The 23745-nt window shown below is 38.9% G+C and overlaps 1 protein-coding gene across 3 annotated transcripts; it reads right to left on the bottom strand.

The window, feature by feature from the left end:
* Nucleotides 1-6807: 6807 nt before the first annotated feature.
* LOC116214276 (zinc finger protein CONSTANS-LIKE 9-like) lies at nt 6808-11639 on the bottom strand. Of its 3 annotated transcripts, XM_031549676.1 has the most exons (6): nt 11398-11616; nt 9910-10622; nt 8980-9207; nt 8305-8612; nt 7614-7745; nt 6808-7464 (listed from the first exon to the last, which is right to left on the bottom strand). In XM_031549676.1, the coding sequence occupies exons 2-5, from the start codon at nt 10483-10485 to the stop codon at nt 7616-7618; spliced, it is 1242 nt and encodes a 413-aa protein (XP_031405536.1). In that variant the 5' UTR covers nt 10486-10622; nt 11398-11616; the 3' UTR covers nt 6808-7464; nt 7614-7615. The 3 variants fall into 3 exon arrangements, with proteins under 3 accessions (XP_031405536.1, XP_031405544.1, XP_031405526.1); XM_031549684.1 differs by having other exon boundaries at nt 6808-7745; nt 9910-10619; nt 11398-11639; XM_031549666.1 differs by having other exon boundaries at nt 6808-7745.
* Between the last annotated feature and the right edge of the window lie 12106 nt (nt 11640-23745).

Here is a 23745-nt window from a genome sequence, read left to right as displayed (position 1 = left end):
TATTTATTTTTCATCATCATTATTATAATTAATTTTTTAATAATAAATTCGCTTACTCCACTCCATTCTTTCATCAAAATATAATCATTATTGTTTTCTCTTATTTAATAAAAAATCATTACATATACTTTTTTTCTAACTATCATTACAATTTCATTCAAGTATAAATATTTATATTTGGAATGGAGTAGAGTTGAGCTTCACTCTATTACCAAACGCAACCTATTTTATGAATTTTCATGAAATTGGGGTATCAAAAGACCATCGTTTTCTGCCTATTAAGACGATAATATATAAAGACAAGATAACCTTTAAGAAATTATTCATTGATTAATGACAAGGGAGTAGACACGTATATATTTATATCTAAAAATGAAGAAAAAAAAATAAAAAAAATGTTAGAAGGGACTGTCATCAGCCCACTTGATGCGAAGTTCATTAGAGAGAATTAAATCAACTAATACTTTAGAGGTTAATGCAAGTCTAACTCTGTGGAACTCTCGAGAACCTTAAGATATGATTTAGGAATTTCTTGCTCGGCGTCCATATCGACCATGTCATTAATCGTCTATTTGGTCGAACTGGACCATATTTACGTAAGTCGTAGCATTTGAATAACGTAACGATGAGACTAGGCTGTAATAGAATAAGCTACCTAGGCCTAGTGAGGTGTCTCATTTCTAAGTTGAACGTCCCTTGGAATAGGAATGGAGACGGGCCAAAACCTCTTTTGGCTGAGTTATATTTTTAAGATTTTAACTATAATTTTAAATTTACTCACTATACAATAAAAAAATAATAACACAATTATTATTATTATTTTTATTTTTTTAACCATTCAATTTAATTTTTAATAATAAATTCCATCAACTATTTATTACTTTTTTTCACAATTCAACAATACAATCATTATAAATCAATTAAAATTAAAATTTAATTTTAAAATCAAACGTATTAATTATTGATACATATGCAAGTACACATCCACTCACATTGCATGCGCTCGTTCTGTCTTGTGGCGTAAAGCTGAAAACCTACTACTACTACTTGCATACATGAAGAAGGTCGGGGGGCGGGTGGGCCCACGATCGTAATCTATCTTAACTTGGTAGCTGACAAGTGTCGTCCTGACAGTAGTTTGGGACGGGGCCCACGAGGACAGCGTCACATTAAGTTAGCCTGTCTCTTTGTCCACGTTTCACAGGCTGCACTGCCACTTGTCAAACTGTTGCACCATCTCCCCCTTCCCCCCCACCTTGCTACTTCCTCACTGTACAACTCCTCTTTTTGATCTCCATCGTCAAGTGTTGGGACTGATTGATTGTGGGGCCACATCTTACGTTTTATTTCATCGGCACCATTATCATGGTATCATCAAGCGGCTCTAAGTTGATCTCCAACGAATCCGGCATTTTCCCGATCATTCCATGAACGGTTCATGAGACTGTCATGTCATGACCACAAGATCAATGGAGGATCGTCCATCGCGAATGCGATATCTCCTAACTTAACGAATGTTAATTAAGGTAGAAGTGGTCGTGGATCGATCGAGATTCATTGGATATCGTAATAATAGCCGTACCACGCATGAGCAACTGGGGCCTTGCCACCCACTCGTACGCCATCAATTAATTGAAAAACACTCGCACATTTATGATGCTTATTATTACGATTGAAGAAGTTTGAATCTTCCCTATTTGCATAAATGATGAGAGAAGTTTATTATATGAAAACGACCCACGATATTACCAATGATGTTACTTGAACCACTTGACTAATGACTTCGCCTATCCTCTAATGGAATCCCACTGGCTAGGCTACAGTATCTCGAATCATACACTTTATGCAAATGTTCGCTTGACATGTAGGGAAAAGCAGGTTATGGCGAGACGTGATTAGATTAACATAAGCCCAATTATAATGAATAAATGCCCGCGTATGTGTGCCCACCTTACTATTCAACTACTTATCAGTCGAGATCGCAGTGTCCTCATCGGACACGCAATGCACGAATCAATCTGATGGAAATATATATTAACAGAAGAGGTTCTTTCCCCCACTAGCCAGCTATATGCAAAAAAATTTAATCCAATTAGAACAAAAAGAAAAAATAAATAAAAAAAAGGTACATCGTCCAATTGGCAAAAGACTAATTGCAAAGCTCGAACGATGGTGCGTGATTTACATGTGCGTGTCTGATCTTCTGTGATTTATATGTAAAGTCAGCATGTATTTTATTTTATTAATTAGGATGGTCGCGTACGTACATCATCATCCCATGTCGTCAAACGCGTCGCCATCTGCAGAAACTCTTCGAGACTTTCTCTCCTTTGGACTGCAATTATGCTACTCTTTTTCCAGTTTTTGTCACTTAAAAAGAGAGTGCAAGAGAAACCCATCGGGATAATGTTTTTCTTTTATCGCTTTGCTTTGCTTTTTTTTTTTTATTTTTTTTTTATTTTTGGCTTGTTCTTTGGCTCATCTTGGTGTGATTTTGGCGTCTCCTCATTTGAGTCTGACCCACCAAGTTAGATGTCCTTTTGGGATTTTGTTACATTGAGTTTATGTAACGAGCGTGAATTGATTCTAATTCGGCATATGTTTTTTTTTTTTACGTAAATTAATGTTTTGGATCCCAATAATGTGAATAAAGAAATAATCACGTTTTCATTTAAATCATCTAATTGACCGTATTTATCGGTATTTATAAGTTGCGATTCTCAAATTACATAGGGGGTCTAAAAACTACCTTAAGTAACTCAAAAGTGTCAACAGTTGATGACTAATCCTCTAAGGTGGCCAAGCCGAGGTTGGCCGACTCTTTGAATTGTCTGCCGACTCAATCTTGATCGACCCGTCGGGCATCATTGCTGTCGTCGTGAGATTGAAAATTGGGACTCTTCACTTATAATAATTGATTGATTGATTGATTGTTTGGGTCCACGATTTCATTTTATAAACTATATATTAAAAATTAATAATTTTACCCTGAGTGGTAAGTAACTACTATCTTGTCGTGTTAATGCACCATTAGTGGAATGCACTGACTCCTAATTTAGGGAAGATCTTGCCACTAATTTGCCTAACAAACCTAAAAGAGGATATGATCTGTAATTAATTTAATTAAATATTCTTCAAGTCATGGTCCTTGACTCGCCACATCTACCCCAATAATTAAATTATCCCCATATAATCATTTGACCTCTTTTCTTTTACCTAATTAATAATAATTAATTTTTCTGCCCCCAAAAAAATAACTTAATTTATTAATTTATCCTGTCTCAGAAAGTCCAAGAGAAGTTTGGCTTCCCATGTAGAAGCAAAGAACATCGTCTTATATATGCACCATTAATTTCTCATATACAAAATATAAAAATGCAAAATTTATTAATATCTCCGTATTTGTCTAGCTAGCAGGGCATACACATGAGAAAATGATCCTTTCTAGCTAGTACCCATTTTTCGACGTTGAAGGAAGCTCAATTATCGAGCAATAACAATATGTCACCCTTTCCGTTGAAAGATCTCGGCGGACGTATGACATTCCCAACGCACCTAGTAGCTATATACATGTTTAACTTGTTTGAACCAATACATACATAAAAAAAAAAAGCCCGCACCCGTACCTATGGGATGAACAATTCACACTATTAGAGAAACTTTATTCCCGGAATATTCAGAAAATTATAATCGTGAATAATTTTACGGAAATAGACCATATCTGATGAGGGGTTTGCTTTTTATATTTCCGATCGATAAACTGATTTGAAAGTTGTGTCTATTGAGCACCAATACTTGCTCCCGAAGGTGCAGGTGGTGAAAGCAAAAGAGGATCGACAAATTTAAATGCTCATTATCACTGTCCTTTCAAGTGATAATGAATAGTGAAAAGTTAAAAAAGAAAGAAAGGGAAAATAAAAAGTAAAAAGTGCAAAAGAATAAATAAAATTTTTAAAAAAAGAGTTGGGATGGACATGCAATAGATTAACAAATTACTGGATTCTAGAGCAATGGCGATGTGCATATATAAAATGTAATAGTTGAATAAATCTATCTATCTACTACTCTCTTATTATTTGTCTCTCACACACGGCACATTCTCAGTTTCATGGGACCAACCAAAAAATAATAATAATCCTAATTTGATTATAGGCTCATTATCTATATATATATATATATATTATTTACATAATAATATATGGCATCAACATCGGCACATGCATGGATCTTTTTAGGTAGATCCTGCTAGGGAGCAAAGATCTCTCTAATAGGGAGCTGCTTCACATATTACACTACATACATGCAATAATATTAATAGGACGAACTAGAAAATAATGTAGCTAACTCGACCGGAGGAACGGCGCTTCATCCCCGTCAATGAAATGTTCATTCATTCACGTTTATGTCTCTGAATCGTATATAAATCAATCGTTAAGTCGCGCAGTAATTAAGGAGTAACATGGTATGACGCGAATCTTGTGAGATGGAGTGGAATCTGAATCTCAGTTATAGGAGCGATGCCACAGGAAGACGACATGGAGGGGGCAGGGCAGAAAACGACGAGGGAGAGAGATCAGATCAGACAGGTTCGCTGAACGGAGAAGATGAGATGAGAGACAAGCATGACCATGAGGAGGAAGAAGACAAGACAAAGGAGGGGGGTGGGGGGAGGAGAGTGGGGAAGAGGGGGTCTGATGGGAATCCACGTGACGGCCCATCCGCAGCAGCCAACGTGGTGACTGTCGGTTCGAAGCGACAACCTGCGGGCATCGCCTCACTGCCCCCCGCCCTGACCGTCTCCTTCCTCCTCCTCTCATGGAATAAGGAACGGCGCGACCATAGCCCCCTCCCCACCCCCCTCTCCTTGGCGGCTTATATATTTTATCCCTCGCTGCCTCCTCAACCTCGAAAAATTTCCAAATCCCCCAATCCAAAAGTTGGGTGCCTTGATTAATTTATTTGTTTATAATTATTATTGCTTAGGTGTCCGAGCTTGTCCCTCCGTATCTCCGCTGGAGATATGCGTCCAGCGGAGATACTGAGGGACAAGTTTAATGATTTGCACGACGGTTCACTCATCTAACACAAAACGACATCTAGGGATCGGTAATGTATTGATATCGAGGAATCCACTGGATTTGTGTCCTTTTGAATTTTCGTGGGGCGGCTATCACGCGAAGATACGGAGGGACAGGCTCCAAGATTCGGAGGACATCGGCTCGTGCTCATCAATTCTGAGAGTATTGACCAATCGATACCTGTCTATCATTAATGATGTATGTCGATGTTAGATCGCTCTCACGAGAAAGGTTACGTGGGTTGGCTTAAACTTCACCAACGCACCCACGCCTTTTTGTCCTAAGAAATAATAACAATCCTAAAATTATTCAAAATTTTTGGACGTTTCCGTAAATGTTTTGAGGTCATTATCCCTGTACATATGGATATTAGGAGAGTGCTTAACTGCTTAAAATAAATATTACATGTTAATTTTACTAAAAAGATAAAAAAAAATACATGTTAAGAACTCTGCATTCTTTCTGAGGATATCCTTAATTTCCTTTCATGTGAAATCACGACCTTTACCATCGGTGGCATGCATGTACATTGCACTTCACAAGACCGATCACGTTGCACGTGCCGTACAGAGACACGACTGAAGACCGGAATTTACAGAGCGAGGTCCGAGTGTGCATCGATCCGTTCCCCTGATTCAATTTCCGATGTTGATTAACCGTGTCGGTTGTACTGCTAGGATCTCGAAACATCATGAGCAATATAGACGAGGCCATGAGCCGGACATAGGAAAACTCGGCGATTTAAGTCAATTAGCAAAGATACAACTAGTTTGACAGCGGGCGTACGTAATATGACCTTTGTATTATGTGCCATAATGTTGGATTTAGGTATTTCAATTTGAGGGGCAATGTAGTGAAGGTAAGAACCTTCCCCAGGGAATCTTATCCGTATATATCCCTCCCTAATCCAGCTACCTGCCTGCTCTGCTACCCGTTGTGTTCACAATGCAATGCGTGACATTGAATGAAGAAGCAGAAGCGTCTGGCTTAGCCTGTCAAGCTGTCGACGACCTTTTCTCCATTAGAAGACAAAACCAAGACAAGACAAGACAAGAATGAAACGATTGGTGTTTTCTGCTTTTATAGGAATCCAACTTGAGCAATACAACCTCGGATTATCCCACGCAAAAAAATCATCTGGCATATACGAAGAATCTCAGAACAGTGTGCCCAGCCCCCCTGCCACGGCCAGTTGCAATTTGTTTGGGTGAAGATCACGCAAATGCATTGATCAGATGAAGATATCATCCCCTTTTGGGCTTATCCCAGTTTGATGTTTATGCAACTGGGAAATAGTTCATATCCGGCTCACGGGTCGGTTCTCTTTGCAATTTCAGATAGCGTCATGTTCGTATGGTCAAGCAATGGCCTGTTGCCGTCGTCCATCACTAGGAGGTTGATGGTTCTAGATGCCATCGGCCAGCGTATTGCCTGCGGGAGTTAAGGTCGTGCTTAGTATAGGAAGAAACCGAGGAAAGACCACACCAACTTCTCCGCAAATCTTATGCAACATAGGTGTTATAATGCATATACAAGCCGAATCGCCCCAAGGGCACATGGACTTGTGCCACTTATTCGGGCTTGGCCGAGGACTATTCCCTGTTTGGTTTTAGAGTCCATTTCCTTGCCTGCAAAATGCTTTTGAATTCAATCTCTAATCATTCGTCTCTCGTAAAAGAGCAATCAATCAACCAACGATAATCAAAGAGCTCAAAACAGACTTCACATAACCCCAAAGATCACCGAGCTTCACTGAGCTTAGGCTACGGAATTAGATTATCACGGACTCCACAGCAGTCTCTGGATCTCCACAGAGCCAATGGAAGCAGGGGTACAAAAAGCTGTACATATTATTTGCAGCAATTAGAGAAACTCTTATGCTGTATAACTACAAACCACAATCTCCGAACATCATTCGGTCTTCCTGTACATCTACCAATGTATAGAATGAAGATGACTATGACTACGAGTACTACTACATCAAGAAGTTTTACTCACGTGGAACTTTTATCAGGTCTTTCTAGGGGGTCACTTCACGGTGCTTTGAATACACAAATATACAAATCTTCTGCTATACAAACACGGGATGAGATGGGTAGGTTCCCATATGAGGGCAATGACTCGTAGGCAGGCGGCCAAAATTATCGTACGATCATGACGAGCGGTAAACCGTTTTACCAGCAAGAAATGGGGCAAAGTCTGAACACCCGCCAAAAATGGGGCAAAAGGGCTCACACTCGTAAATGATCTGTTGGATTCTTCACATGGTGAAGAAAGAAGAAGCGTATCTCGGCTCCTTCCACTTTTTGATGGGCGTGGCACCATCAGAAACCCTTAGCTTCTCTTAGTCACCTCTCCTGATCAGAAGATGACAGAGTGAGCCTTCCTGTAATCGAACCATGCAGCTTTGTCATTGCATGAGAAAAAATCGGGGTCAAACCGATCCACTGCCCAGGAAAATTCAACCGGTAATTTTCTAGTAAATCTGAGCGGTTTTCTTTCCTTTCTATTAGATACAGTTTAAAAGATTTGTACTCTCAGAAGCTCCGAGTTGGGCTCAAGGGATCATAATCGTAAGCATCACCAGCCTTCACGAACCGCCCCTTCACTCGCTTCCTCACGTCGGCTCTCGCTTTGCGGGAGGCATATCTTACTCTCTTCTCAAACCTGTTGAAAAGAAAAGTTCAACAAAAACCTTTAGTGATCATGACGAAAATCAGAATCAGATTTAACTACTCAGAGGACTTACTACTTTCTCCTACTTCAATATGGGCTAATGGGGCCTTTTTTTATTGTTTGAGCTAAATATGGCTAACGGTTGAATTGGTAAAAAAATGCACCACGTGGTGGCCTAGTTAAAGAAAACAGAAGCAGTGCATAATTTGACGCATATTATGCTATCCAAGACGAAGCCACCCTCTTCACGAATTTGATTTAAAATTTCTTCGTGTTTCCTGCCAAAAGATATCTGTTCTAGGACTGAGGTGTGTCCAAACGTCTCGAGGCTCGATTTCCCATGTCAATATATGGTGTGGAACCTGACATGGGCTTCATGAAGAGGCCACACTTATCTGGAACCCTGGGCTCCTTCGAATTTATTCAAAGGCCCCAAGCTGGGTTCACAAGCAATGAGCTTCTCACTGACCCAACAGAAGGGGGACCAGAAGAAAAACTGTAAAGCTGTCGTTACGATTCTTGAATCTCTCAAAGGAGAAACAAAGCTTACTTGCGAGTCTTCTTCTTCTCCTTATAACGCATAACAGCATCACTCCTGCCTGCTGCTGATGGCAGTGAGCTCTCAGCAGAGCCCGGTGGGCACCATGAAGGCTCTCCCATGAGAAGCATGGAGGAGGCTCCACAATCTTGATAATCACCACCAGTGCTCTCCCCATTAAGGCCCGAGAAGGAGAGATTGGCGTGTGCTTGTTGCCTCGACGTGAAACAGAGGATTGAATCAGTTTTAGAACTCATCATTGAGTCTGCTGAAGCTGCACTACAAGCGGGCTGCGGATTCACTAGTTGAGCAGATGATCCCTACAGATCGAGCAAATACAACTTTCATCATTTAAGCTGCTTCTTATTAATACATCAGACAAAGCAACAGCAAAGAGTCTGTCAACAATGTTTGGTAGTAAAGTCTCAAGGTGAGTCTTTGGAAGATAGAGTTACATGCATTAACGCTCCACTTTGTAAGACTGACATTAACTGCACACTCTTGACTTCAGTTAAGTGACGTTCTCTTATGGTATCCGATAGAGTAGTTCTCTTATAGTCAAGGAGCAAAATTACAATTGCACTAAATATTGAATACTCGAATGTAATTATCCTCCAGCAAAAACTGATCGCCTAATCGGAGGTGCATTTTGACAGTATAATATTTCACTCTTGAATAGTACCATACCTCAGCAAGGACTGCACCCTGACCGTTGGAATCTGCCGCTGATAATTCTTTTGCTGAAAATAGGCTGTCGATTCCACCATTCTCAAGCAGGTCTTCTGAACTATTTAGGGTTACACCAAAAAGTTCTTCATAATTTTCAAGGTTCAAATCGACTTCATCCATGTTGAAGTCTTCATATAGACTATCATCTTCGAACAGTGGAGGTCCTTTTGCGGTGGGATAACAAACCTAAACATGAATCAAGTGAAAAGATGATTAGTATTTAACAGTCAGGATCAGGCCGTGCAGATGACAGATGGGTCAAGACAAATGCTGAGCAGGAATATGCAAACTTAGGTTTTGTCCCATGCTCACAGCAAGGGAACAAGGAGCTTGGAAATTGGAAATTAAGTTTCTACAGTAGCCTTCCATTTGAATCATTACGTCAGGGTCGCATAGCTACAAAAGCAATAATACCTGACAAAATTCTCCCGACTAACAAAGAGAAAAGGTAAACGGGGTTTAAAGTTGACCTACCATTCAAAATTTCAGTAAACAGGGAACTTCTTGTCCATAGCAGCAAATATGGTAAGCAGAGACAAATCTCTGAAGCAAATAAAGCATTTGTACTAATGAAGTTCTACGCACATATGCATAAGTTACGAGATGATTATCCAAGAAAGACTTCAAGCAAAGCAATACTTCATGTTGGAAAAAAAAAAATTTGAAAAGATTCTTCATGCCAAACTTCTCCAAGATTCGTGTTAGTTAATAGACTTATAATTCTTCATATCAGCCGAACACTAGTTACAAGAAAATATTTGATTTGCAATTATGACGAGACACCTATAACTATTCACGTGAAATATAAGTTTTCTTTATCTCACGTTCTTATAGAAAAACCAAAATTGAAAGTGAAGCGGCACCAAAAGTATGAGTGCCATCACTTGCCTTAGAGGAAGGAGCATTCATGGGAGTAGTAGTTTGTTGGCTCAAGCTTTGGGACGTGGACTTGAGCTCGGGTAAAGAAGAGGATGACCCAGTGAGAACATTTGTCTTCTCAGCCTCAACCACCCCGCCGCCAAGACTCATGTTCCTCTCCGAACCAACCCAACTACTGGCCTTTAAGTTGTTCTCAGATATGCTCATCAAGCCAAGTTCCTCCTCACAGGTGGTATCAACAACGGAAGGGACCTCCAACACAGATGACCAGATTGAAGAAAGCTCTGCAGCTGATGGGCAACCTGAGTAAGAGTCAATAGACTGCCTCTTATGGGCCGAGCCTGATGTCGAGGCTCCGTGGCCAATCCAATCACAATTATGACAAAGAGATACTTTCTCTTCTGCGCATCGAACTATTGCCGGCTGTGAGTTGCATCTTTCACATAGAAGTGTTCTAAAGTGGCGCTTCGACAGGGCATTGGCAGAGTGGACATTCCGGTCGCACGATAAGCACAGGCATGCTACGTCGGATCGACAATAGACCATAGACCTTTGCTCTCCGCAGAAATCGCACATATAACCCATTTTGGAGTTGCTCTTTTGAACCTAAACCTGATTTTACTTCTTCGATGCACTAACCCAAAATAATAAACTGATATGCGTTGCTTCTGCTTTGGAGAAATGAGCTCTTCAAGCCTCTTCAGAGCCCTGCTTCTCTCCTGCTGCCACCCAAAACGGCAAGTTAGGGGCAGAAAGGCTACATTTTGAGCTTGTTTCTCTACTTATACGTGTAAATCTAAGCTGAAAATTCCATCAGCACTGGCGTAACCATTAATGGCTCCGCCCACAAGTACATGTTGACAAGCAGAACTGGAGGTGAGTCAAATCCAAAACAATCAATCAAACATGGAAATACTAAACTTTGGGCGATAATTTGGAGCAACAGTCTGATAAAAGAACACTATGCCGAATAATCAAAGAGTTACTCGGTACGAAATTTATGCCTTTTCGGAATTGCAGAAAGGAGGGTGAAAATGCTTCCAATTCAACAGTTTGAGCAACTCAACGCAACCCAGATGCCCCTTTGACCTCAAAAATCAGAAATCTTTTCACGAGGGAATCTACTAATTAACAGGAGAGGACTAGAAAAAGGGCAGATTTCAGCTTTATTCTCTTCTGCAAGCATCTGCAGCAAGTACAGTACCAGCTGAGCAAACTAGACAAAATCAAAAACAGAAGAAGAAAGAGGAGGAAATTTCCATAGCCATCAGCACACAGCACAATCGATTAAGAAAACTCAAGTATGAATCAGAGCAAGACCAAGAGTCACACGCAAAAACCAAAAAAAAAAAAAAGGGGTGCAAGAGAAAAGGAAGAATCCGATTCCCAAGTAATCAAGAACTTGGAAACCGCCATAATATTAACGACCCAGAAGCAGAAACAGGCTCAGAAACAGGAATCCAGCAAAAGGGTCAGCTCAGGACAAGATCAGAGTACCCAAAAGATCTGCAGAAAATATCTCGAGTCCGATGCTGAGCTAGGCGAGAAGACCCTGTCTTGAAACCCTAGAGGCGGCTTCGAGAAGCTCCCAAATCAAATCTCACGGCGATTGCTGGAAGCAAAGGGGTGGAAGGGGCGAAGAAGAAAGGAGAGAACTGTAGAGACGGATAGATATGGTAATGGTGGGAGGGAGGGAGATAGATAGAGAGAGAGAGAGTTGGGTGTGGGTACGTGTGAATGTAATGAATAGGAAGGAAAAAAAAAGTTTTTTTTTTTTTATTATCGGGGAGGTCCAAAACTTTGAATAATGAAAAAAATTATAAATAATTAATAAAAAAAGTACGAAATAATCACATTAGATATCGAATTTGTGATTTCAAAATCAAAATGTGAAAACATACGCGATTACGCTACTATAAAAAAATATACAATAGCTGATAAAAAGTGCAAAGAGAGAGAAAAAAGTAATTATATGTTATTTGTTTTTTGGGAAATATAAATAAAATAATGGGAAAAGGGCAATTGGAGTGGGCCCCTGTCCTTTTCATAGTTATTGGAAAAGTTAGGCCCTGCCCTTTTCTTGGTCCCTACTATGGAAAGCTCACTCTCTCTCTTATATATTAATATTTTGTTGTTTCACCATATATTCACTTTTCTTGTGGGAGTTCTTGCTATCCTACGTGCTGTCAAACTTTCCGACGCTCCAATGAAAATTAGTCTTCATCAACATACTAAAAGTATTTTGTGATCTAAGGGAAAATGTCACTCTTTTTAGCTCGACGTTGGCTTAAAAATTGCCAGTCTGATTAAGCATGGACTTTTATTTTATTTTGTAGGTCGATAATCAATAAAATAATTCCAACGTTCCGTCAAATCTTAATTAATTTTTACTTCTTTACTTAGAAAATAAGTAATTCTTCGAAAGTCTTTTGAGTTTGCTGTGAATTGAAAACTCAAACGAATAATATCCTTTGTTCTTTTGTGTTGATATATGGAGAAGGTCGCATGATAATATTTCGAATTTTGAGGTATGTGTATAAGTATTATTATATCTTTTCAACAATCAATGTAAATATCCTCCTAATATAAAATCTTATCCGGAATGACACGAGTTGTAATGTACACGTTATTTAAGGACTATTTAATAGGCGTGAGCGAAATTTTTTAAAGACGTTATTTAATGAAATTTAGCATCTTTTAAATTATTATTACAGCTCATGGAAGTAAAAACTATAATTAGTTCATCTAAGGTAATAATTGGTAGGAGGGAAAAATTAATTAATTAATAACCAACAAATGGATTTGCCAAGTAATAATAATATGATAAGAAATTTATACATCACTTATGAGAAAAGAAATTCAAAGTAAAAGCCTCCAACACGTGTCCTTTCTTTTCCTTCATACTTTCTTTTCTTTTCTTTATGGGTAAAGATTCTGAGTCGGTTTCTTATTTGTCTTTTGACACTTAGGGAAGGCCGAAACAGAAAACTTCGGGATAAATCTCCAATATTCATCCAAAAGCTTAATGTTATTTTCACCGAATACCGAAAAGCCGAACCCCATATAACTGGAATGGTAGTAATTTAGTCATGAAAAATAACGTCACTGTTTCAATTAGAAGTTAGGATGTTATTTACGATGTGCCAAATTCATGCGAAAAGCGTTTTTATTTATCGAAAACGAGAAAAGAAAAAACCTCTAGAAAGGTCTGCTCGTGGTTCATGGAAATGATGAGATGCTTACCCAATGGGCCACTTCTGCGGAAAACGAAGCCACCTCCAATTAAATCCTTGGGAGTGTTAAAAGGCAAGCAATTCACATTATATATTCCAATATAAATTAGAATTCGACCACAGAGTATTAATAAATTGATTTATAATATCCTTGTACAATGTTTTTCGGGGTTGTCGAAAGATTGTGTTCTGAATGCGCAAGATTTTGGTGTCACGATCAAAAAGTTCCAATATCCCTTCTTTTTTTTTAATGCTTTTAATAATGGGCACTCAAATTTAATGGCTTCAGTAAACATTATTATTATATTGCTTTTACAAGTAGCACGTATACACCTGAACATTCAAAATCGATTTGAAACAAGATACTGGTCGGTGTCAAAATATGATATATCAGTTATGAATTTCGAGAAATTGAGTATGGTGGATATTGCTTATTTCCTTAGCCCATGTTATGACGGGGAATTTCTGGACCAAATATTCCCCTGATAAAACAAAACAAAACAAAACAAAAAAAAGAAGAAGGAAATAATGGGAAAAGAAAAGAGAAAGAAGAAGATTTTATATATAATATTTATTTTCTAGGAGAATTCTTTTATCCTCGTGACGAGGGATTCCAGTGCTGATATGCCAAGACAAGTGGAAGCAGAAAATTAAAGCTCCGAAAGGGATGCCACCTTGTCACTTGTGAATATGTATGTATCTTGGAACTTTGCGGCTACGTTTGATGACTATTAGATATTTATGATATTCTTAGATAATTTATTGACGTGGATTGATTTAAATAAATTTGGCATCCATTCTCTTTAGATAAGATCTTCGATTCAATTATCGTGAGGGTGACAAAATCTACAATTGAGATACTTTTACCCCTTAACAAGTCTATTCAACTCAAACCTAAATGAATCAAAGTCTACATAACTTTTAAATTTCAGGTGATACAATCTAAAAAAATAATAATATTTTTTATATATTAAACATCGAGAAATTAATTACATAGAGTTGATCAACGGGACCACGTCAATATTCTACATGTTTAGAGCCAGGCACCAATCGTACTAAATCGGACATGTAAAAACCTATCGCAACTCGACGGGATGGACATGCGTCCCAGTATCGAGTTTCAAGAACCAACTCATCTGTGCACGTAAGCCTCGGAACACCCAATCGAGCTATACTTTCTTTCTTCATCCTCGCTCGACGGACCCGATCTCGAAGGGGCAGCCAGCCATATCACATCGAACCGCTCGACAAGCACATGAAGTCAAACCACAAGAGATGCACCGCCACACACTCTTTGCAACGCGCGAACACGAAAGAACCGGGACGATTACGGCAAACCGTTAGTCAGTCAGCGGAACAACTACTATTATTATTACTATTACTAATTAGGTTGAGCTCCAATTGGGGGGGTGGTATGACGAGGAAGGAAAGGACACATCATGTTCGCATGGGGTGTTAGGTCATGCAGTCGCATTGTTATAACCGGGACAGGTGCGGTGACAGGGCTGTGACGGGAGTAACTACCGAAGGACAGGTGTCAGTTTAGGAGGAGAGTAGGAAGAGAGAGAGAGAGAGAGATCTGAGTATTCTTGTCAGGATAAGGTAAAAAGGAAAAATAATTAAGACAGACTGACAGTCAGAAGGACAGACAGACAGGAAAGACACGTGAGATTCACAACTCAAACCAGCAGAAGGTAAAAAGGCACACAAAAAGCGCTTCGCTTTCTCCGATGTCTGTTGACGGAATTGCCCTTTTTCACGGTCTCCGATGACATACAGTCCCCGCCTGCAGCTGCCACGTGGGGCCCGCCGCACATCCTCCTCTCAGTCCTCCGCGCAGACAAACGACTCTACGGCGGGCCCCGCCCCCCCTCCCCCTCTCATACCCCACCACACCTACCTTACTTCATTTCGGGTAATTTTAATAATACCGACTTTTTTACTTTTCGCTTCTTTAATATTTGAAAATAAAATTAGTTAATTATTTAATGCAAAGAGGGAGAAGTTATTTGGAATTACCAACTCCTTTTTTTTTTTTTCTCTCTTTTATTTGAAGTCTCGGATTGATCTCAAGCAAAACGTTATATTATATCACTGAAAGATGGATCGATGGAGGAATGGCGGTCCATGTGGGGCCAGAGAGGAGCAATTAGCTCATTGGGGGCCGCAGAGTGGGCCCTGAGCAGTAAAGGCTTCACAATGTCACTTGGCCGCCTTGGGGAGGGGGGGCAGAAAAAGTAACGTGATTGGTGCATTGTGATTGCAAGTCCCTTCGTGTGCTGCTGAAGAGTTTGAACTTTTCTGCTTAGCCCTATCTCATCACGGGACGGGAGAGGCGCCCGTCACTGCGGATATATCAACTCAACATAGCCTCACCGACCAACATTACTATATAGACTTGTTCCTTTTTCAGTGCAAATAATTGGGGAGAACAGAGAAGGAGGAGAATTGGATCTGGTGACGGCAAATCCCACTTTATGACCTATCACATGGGAAGTTTATCTGCAACATAACATCTTACGTCCAATGACACATGGATTTGCAGACAGACGAACGTGCACATAGCGCTCGATTTATAGGCTTAATCCGCACAAAGTAATTATAACTTACATAGAGATGTGTCTCAATTGCTTCAACGGGACTCTTCATTGAATCATTGCCTATACCTAGAAAGGCAGGGAATTTAAAAAAGGCTGCTCCGGCAAAATATCAACAGAGATATGTTTGCTAACCAAGGAAGATAAAAATTCCTGGGATCTGAATACCGATACGAATCTGAGACCATTTTATGAGGCAATGCCATAGTTCATCTAGAATGTCCCAACAACCATGCAAGCGTGATGGAACTTATAGTGATGCATAGCAGAAAACTAGTATCCTGTAAAGTGGTTTGATTCCATTGCCTATTCATTCTAATAGGCCAAAATTTTTCTTGTATTCTACATGCCGACCTTCACATGGACTCACCTGTTGAGATCCTTCTTCTGTTGCTTGACATGGTTCAACTGTTCGAACTTTCCACCAATATGGAGACACACGCCTGCACAGTCTCATGATTCTCTGGTATCCAAAAGGAAGAGACCTAGCTGCAGCTCTAATCTCCATCGGACGGGATCGAGGCATCCTGTTCATGCATACCTTTTTAAGATCTGGAAGGACTTCGTAAGGGTAAATCCCTCTGAAAGATAAATAGCACAATGAGCATATCTCCATAAATATTTACCAGATAGCCAGCAAACAGAAAGGAAAGAGAAAAGGAAGAAATGGTTTTCAGATAATAAAGAAACCACTTCTACCACTGTTGATAAAAATTGGCTTTTTATCAATTGCTCTGGCTGCACGTGTTATTATGTTTAGAGAATGAATCTCATTAGGAATCTAATGGTCGTAAACTGTAAGAGATGATACGGGGGTTTACCGATTCAATTATGAACTTTCAACAGCAGAAGACTGAGGAATGATCATTTCAATTATATTGCACATTGCATAACACTCACACTGAAAGTGAAGGTTGATAGAACTAACTGAGAAGTTATTCACAATTACCACTTGAGTAATGAAAAGTCGTGTATACCAAATTCTTCATCTCTAGACTTGGTGCTTGTACTTCCTCAACCACCTCCAAAAGATTTCGAAGAAGAAAATAATCTGTGAGGCAAGCGCAAGGCTCTATGAGGCAGACTATACCTGCAGTCCATCCAGCCTCACCACCATATATAACTTCAACCTTGCCTTCTCATACACTAACTTCTGCAGCAACAGCAATGTTTCTGCTGATCCATAACGAGAACGAAAGTTCATATGTGTCAAGATACGAAAAGTTCAAATCGATGAGACCAGTCATGGACAGAAGAAGGGGCATACACTTTGCGCGAAGCATTGCTCAACTGATCAAGTAATTTCTAAGAAAGCAAATGAAAATGCATTCAGTGAAGTGGCGTATCGAGTTTTATTTTACTGTATAATGCAGAAACATACTAACAAGAGAAGTGTCTCTTTACTCCAATTTACCAGAGACAGTATCTCAGAGCTCAGGATGTCATAGTTTCTGACTTTCTGAAGGTAATCCAGTGTGTCTACAAGCATGCCCATCTGCATGACAAAGTATAACTTGATATTGCCAAAATATTATCCAGCCGCAAGATTAAACAGCAGGAAGCTATTGCAATACAGGGTTGGGGACTAAATTGCAAAAGGACAGTCAAAAGGGTCCTTACCCCTCTTAAAGCTAGTCGATCATGCGATGAACTCAGCATTGGGAGAACTTTGTCAAAACCTAAGAAAAACATAAGTTAAAAACACGAAGCATTAAAAATAAATGCTCTTCATCTACCTAAAAAAATAAAAAATGATCTTCCAGAAAGTGCTCTAAGGAAAGAAGTGGTACATACATCATTCCAGTCCCTTGGTGGAACATCTGATCCAAGCTTTTCTCTTTCATTTGAAGGTTCTATATAGCAACACTGCCATAAATATCAACCATGTGATATATTATAATATATTAATATAAAAAATAAAAAGAAAATCCGAACCACCATGGGAATGTTATCGATGCAAGAGATCGGGCATAACTATGGGCAAGTTCCTTCCTCCTCTTGACCTTAGTTGGCTACGCCGGTGCGGTATGGGTTATTAGATGGCTTTAGCTTAGGGCTGTACAAAAAAAAAATCCTGAAAACAGAATATGTCCCGTAAAATCGTTTTGAACCGAACCGAGAAACCCGATTTAGTCAGTTATGGGAATAATTTGGTTTGGGAATTTGAAGGAGAAACTGGTCAAGGGACGGTTAATGGTTTTTAAAATCAAAATTCCCGATTAAGCGTTCTGTCCCAATATATATATATATATATATACTAATTATTATTAAAGTTAATATATATAATATAAAAGTCAGTGGAGTCTTTGTATAATCTAAATCAAAGAAATATCAAACAATATAATCTAAATCCCTAATGGGCTAATCCCCTTCTTGTCTTGGTGATGCGCTGAGCTGTTGATGAATGGTATTGGATTCTGTTAATTTCTTGATTTAAAGTTTTTTTTTTAAATTTTCTGAATATCGATACGATAATCGGTTATTTTTTGGAACAGTTTTTTTCATTCTGATACGGTTGCAGTTAATGGAATTCTTGAATCGAAAATTCGGGACGATTATGGTTTATGCTAATGCTAAAAACCGTACGGTGCCTACCCCTACTTTAGCTCGTGGGGGGAGGTGAGAGGTCATGGGAGCGATGATGCCCGTCGAGGAGGCCTGTGGCTAATGAAAAGTTCGTATATGGCTTCTTCATGATTAGACTGGCCAAGGGAGCTCAGCCGTTCGATCAGAGACGCCGTCTCTCGGCAGCTTCCGCAACAATGGCGGTTGTAGGTGAGTGGTAGTAATTTGAAAATTCGATCGATGAGGTACAAACAGGGGGCATAAATTAGGTTAGTCAAGCGTTTTATTTTATTTATTTATTTATGTAATTTGTGCTCAACAAGAATCGGCCCGGTATGATTATGCCGTATCATTTTGCACCATACTGAATGAATGCTGCTTCTGGATCGGGCCGGAATTGAGTCTCCATCGGAAAGCCCATCCTGACATTTTATTTATTTTTTTTTTCTGATTAATAATTTCGTTCTTTTTTATTAATAATAATAGTAATAATAATATTTTCGCGCTGCCTTGCCGCACAATAAAAGAGCAGCTCCGGTAGAAAAGCATCGACAACGAAACCTCTCGCGATCGGTGGAGCATCGGCAGTTGTCTCCGATAAAATTTTAGCGGTACGGAATCGGTGAACTCTCTTTCAAGAGTTTAATGGATTCAATTTTTCTCTTATATAATATATATTCAGCTCACCGTTCTCGGGGCGTAACCGAGGAAGGAAGGAGGGTGAATTTCAAGGGAGGCAGGCACGCAAGAAGCTTCAGAACGCATCTCTTTTTCATCGTCGTCCCTCTCTGAACAGGTGATTTTAATTGCCTGCCATCGAATAATTAAGGAGAGGATGACGGGGTTGAGGAGAGGAGACATTTGAGGCAGGCACAAAATTGATTTATGTCCTATGTCCGAACACATGGACTTCGTAAGATATCCAAGTTACACGTACCACGGGATTCCAATAGAGATGCGCAAAAATTCCCACTGTTTCGGTGGACTTCCTACAAACCGGTACATGACTGCAACTAGTTATCTTAGCAGACAATGTGCCGAGAAACAATCATCAATTGAGAATAATTAATTGGTTTCATCCTGATTGATTCGTTCAATGATTTTGCCGCGATTGTTGCGTTGCTTGCTGCGGTTTCATCGAGTACCTGTCGAATATATACCACAAACTTTCTAGCAATTACATGTACCTTTGCTCTCGCTCTATGCACTGTCGGGTCGAGTCGAGAGGATGTTTGTGTCGATCCATCCGATTGTTTGCAAGAGGGAGCTTCTTCCATATCTATGTTGGCGCTTGCCTTATTGATGTATATAATGCATGCATGGCGTCTTTTTCCTTCGATGTTGTGGAAAGTTGCATTGTATTGACGCTTGTACGCGGTCTGGTCTATGTGCTGGATGGCAATCATCCATTTGAAGGGTGGAAGAAGAGCTCGAGGCTTGACTGGTTATCGGTGCTTCACGCAAATTGGAGAACCGGTGGGTCCGATGTTGTGGATGGTCTGTGGTATCCTTGGATTCGTTTCCCATCCTATCACCATGGGGCGTCCTATCTCGTCGCCTATGATCTTGCACAGGAGAAGGGAGCAACGGAAATTATTCCGGTTCGCCGTCCAAGACACGGAAAAGGTAGCCGGAAAATCTATTCCGGGGAGGGCAGGGTGATGGATTGCAGTGGTGGGAAGGCAGTGATTTTCTCCGCCGGGCCTAGTAAATGGGTTGATCTAACAACATATGGCTACGGAAACCTCCGCTTCAGTTTGGATGTTGTTTGTTTAGAGAAGAAAACCACCGCTGGCGAGAGCAGGAAGAGAATGCGTGGCAATCTAAAGGCTTCTTCCTCTATCAATTGCGTCCCTCTTAGATCATTCAGCTACGACTTCGGGGACGTTGGCAGAGGTGGATACCTCTGCGCTTGTTTTCCCATGCGAGTCTACGCCCTTCCTTAATTTTTCCCCTTTTCATGCACGTAGTTTTTACCATTTATTAAGTAGTTGGACTAATTAAGAAAAAAGGTTTAGGAGATTGTCTGACATTATCCTTTTCGGCGAGCCTTTTAATCTATCATATCTACACTCTGGTTATTTTTCCTTTAGAATTTGCCAATGACTGAAGAGCTATCCGGTATACGTATTCCGTATTCGTAGTACATATTATGTTGAGATCGGTATTGCATGCGGCAACATTTGTAGCATGTCACGCCCATACAAGTACTAGCGTGCCACACCCAAAAAACATTTGTTAGGATTCTTACTATTATATATAATTATCATTCTACAGAATAAATTCTTGGCGATGGTTATCTTTGTACTTTACCGAACAGTTTGAACTGTGCTCGGAGCATACGATATATACTGAAAAATGACGAGAAAATTAAAGACAACAGGTGGAATGCTTATGCTTAGCAATTTTTTTGGGGGTATAGCTAGTCAGTGTTTAGTCAGTACTTGCAAGTATTTTCGCATTCACCAATTGGGTAAACTTTCATGAAATTGTGAAAATACTAAAACAACGTGTTCTTTGAGTGTCTTCTTCTAACATCCGGAACCTTTCAGTAAAAACTTATAATTGATCACATTTTCGATACAAATTTGAACGGTACGTTTGGATTCAGAGTTAAAATAACTTTGATTTTGATTGTGAAAAATGACAAATGAGTTGTGATTATAAATTTAACTTGGAAAACATGTGTTTTTGTTATGTAGTGTGTTGAGTTAAAGTTAAAGTTAAAGTTAAAATTTTTGACTTGGGAAATGTGTATTTTTGTTGTGTAGTGTGTTGAGTTAAAGTTAGAGTTAAAATCAAAGTGATTTTAACTCCCAAAACAAACAGGTCCGAAACATTCGATAAATACAAATTTGAACAAATGACTAACGATTCAGATAAAATTCAATGTTTTTCCACCATAGTATTGACATGTAAAAACAACTGAAAGGATTTTTTCTAGGTATGAGCTTCTAACTCAGTGAATAACTACAACTTAAACTAACCCGATCATCCACGAGTCCAATTATAACATAATCGATAGTATAAAATACATGCATAATCCATAATAATCATAGTAAAGTAATAGTTTCTGGATATGTTACTCACAGTGACAAGTTACTGAATCCCAAAGTATCGAAAATCAATCATTCTATTTTCCCCAAAAATATACTCTCTCACTTGTGAAATTTTTGCATTCACAACATTCAAATCTCTTTTCAAAAAAATAAGCGTCAAATCACCTAAACCAGCATACTTTAGTATTTTTTATTTAACTATGGAAAATGATTTTTAATTGATCACCAATTTAATTAATATTTTTTTATTTGTGATGCAATATAGGTCCTAATTTTTTTATGGTGAAACATAAGGTTATGTCACTCCATGATTGATCAGACTAATTCTCACTTGAGCATTGACTTAACCGTGACTAGGTGATACTTTTAATGAATTTCAAACACGTGCAATGCAAGTAAAGTTATCACTTAAATTACATGCGTAACTCGAGGTCTATTATATTGTAATCGTGTTTTTCTAATTAGAAATATTGAAAATTCAAATTAGTTTAGTTGAATATATGTTAGCTTTTGTATTCTATGGCATATTGTTAGCATAATCATTATCAGTTGAGAATTCATATTTTTCACACATAAATAGTTTTCTCATTAATTACAAGGGTAAATTACACCGGTGATTCAAAAAGTTTTACAAATGTTTCCATATGATACAAAAAGTTTTTTTTGCTACTTGATGGCACAAAATATTTCAAAATTGTTTCAGTATAGTACAAATCGTCATCTCGCCATTGACGCCGTCAAGCCATCCTTTACAAGACTGTAAATTTTGCATCATCATGTAACTTACGTAAAACATTTTGTCTAATTAAGTTACAACTTCAAAACATTTTGCACCATCATGTAACGTTTCACAAAAAATCAATTTTGCACTATCAGCGTCGGCTTGACGGCGTCAATGACGAGATGACGATTTGTACTATATTGAAACAATTTTGAAACATTTTGTATCATCAAATAGCAAAAAAAGCTTTTTGTACCATATTGAAACATTTGTAAAACTTTTTGGACTATCAGTGTAATTTACTATAATTACAATAACTACTCATATACAAAAGTACTAGAATTATAAGAAAGTTTTGAGAAATAGTACCGTATTCTGGGATCTTGCAATGCATACATAAACTCATTCATATCATATGGCATGCGTCTTTTATCAAATATATCCTTAATAATGTCATGTATTTGAAATCATGATTTTCAGCTTGCTCCTTCTGTTGAGTTGTACCATTGGGCAGCCTATATAGTTTTACATTGATAAACTTTGCCTCGCCACTTGATGAGCTTGCATTATCATATATGATACTATATTATCTATGGAGAACTTCCTTGCATATGCCTCTTCCTTTTGGTGAATGTATATAAGGCAATCTAATAATGACTTTATTGCTTTCTTTATATTATGATGGATATACAAAACCCTAGGATGATACTTCCCTTGGTGACTTCGTGTATTTAGCAAATTCACATTTGCTTGAAGCCAATCCTCGAGCCTAATTCCACAATGCTCGTACATAACTGTCGATCTTCTCACGTGATGATGAATGAGTGAGCGAGAGACTTGTGAGTGATATTGAGCGTCTTCCCCAATTCTCCAATATCATCGCTTTGATTATACCCCCTTAATGAAACTTCGAACGGGTACTGTTTGCCATTCCTACTGATCACAATTGTAGTCCTCCCTGCATTCCTGATAAATTCAATTAGTACTATCCGCATCTCTATTAATTTTTTGAGGAAAGAAGGAGAATAATTAGAGAGGCTGAAATCTATATTTTTGCGAAATTCAATTATGAATTCCAATGAGGGATAAAAGCTTTCACATTGTTTAGCATTGAAGATGTAGGCCCTGCCAACGGAGATTCAGTCATTCGATCAGACTTATCAACTCTCTGAATTCTTCTATTCCCAGGGAAGTTTTCTTTTGGGGTATTCTTCAGATGATCTGCCAAATGGCGATCCCTGTGGAGCAGTGAAATCTAAGTCAAAAAATCTACTGGCATTATTTCGTGGTGTGTTCTTTACTGACATTATTTAGTCCATCCATTTCAACTTCGGTCTCAATTAGCTTATGGCCCTGCAAATGAAGCAAAATATGACTCTACTAAACAACTCAAACATTCTATGAACATTTGACAATTATGAAATGCCTCGAATTCCTATTGCGTGAAATGCATCAGTAACAAAGAAGATATTTGACATCCCTGATTTTGAACAAACAAATATCCATGGCACAAACCACTGCCACAGTTATGTACTCTACAGCTGAGAGTGCTTCATGCACCTTAAGAAGCACTCTCCAATGCTACCAATTTGAATGAGATCGCATCAATAAATGTAAATGAACACCAGAAAGGTGGCCTTAATAAGTAAATAAAAATTGGTCCAAACTAC

Source organism: Punica granatum, chromosome 1 (assembly GCF_007655135.1).
Source record: "Punica granatum isolate Tunisia-2019 chromosome 1, ASM765513v2, whole genome shotgun sequence".
Taxonomy (NCBI): domain Eukaryota; kingdom Viridiplantae; phylum Streptophyta; class Magnoliopsida; order Myrtales; family Lythraceae; genus Punica; species Punica granatum.
The sequence above is the reverse complement of the archived record's forward strand: the minus strand, read 5'-3'. Positions and strand labels throughout refer to the sequence as shown.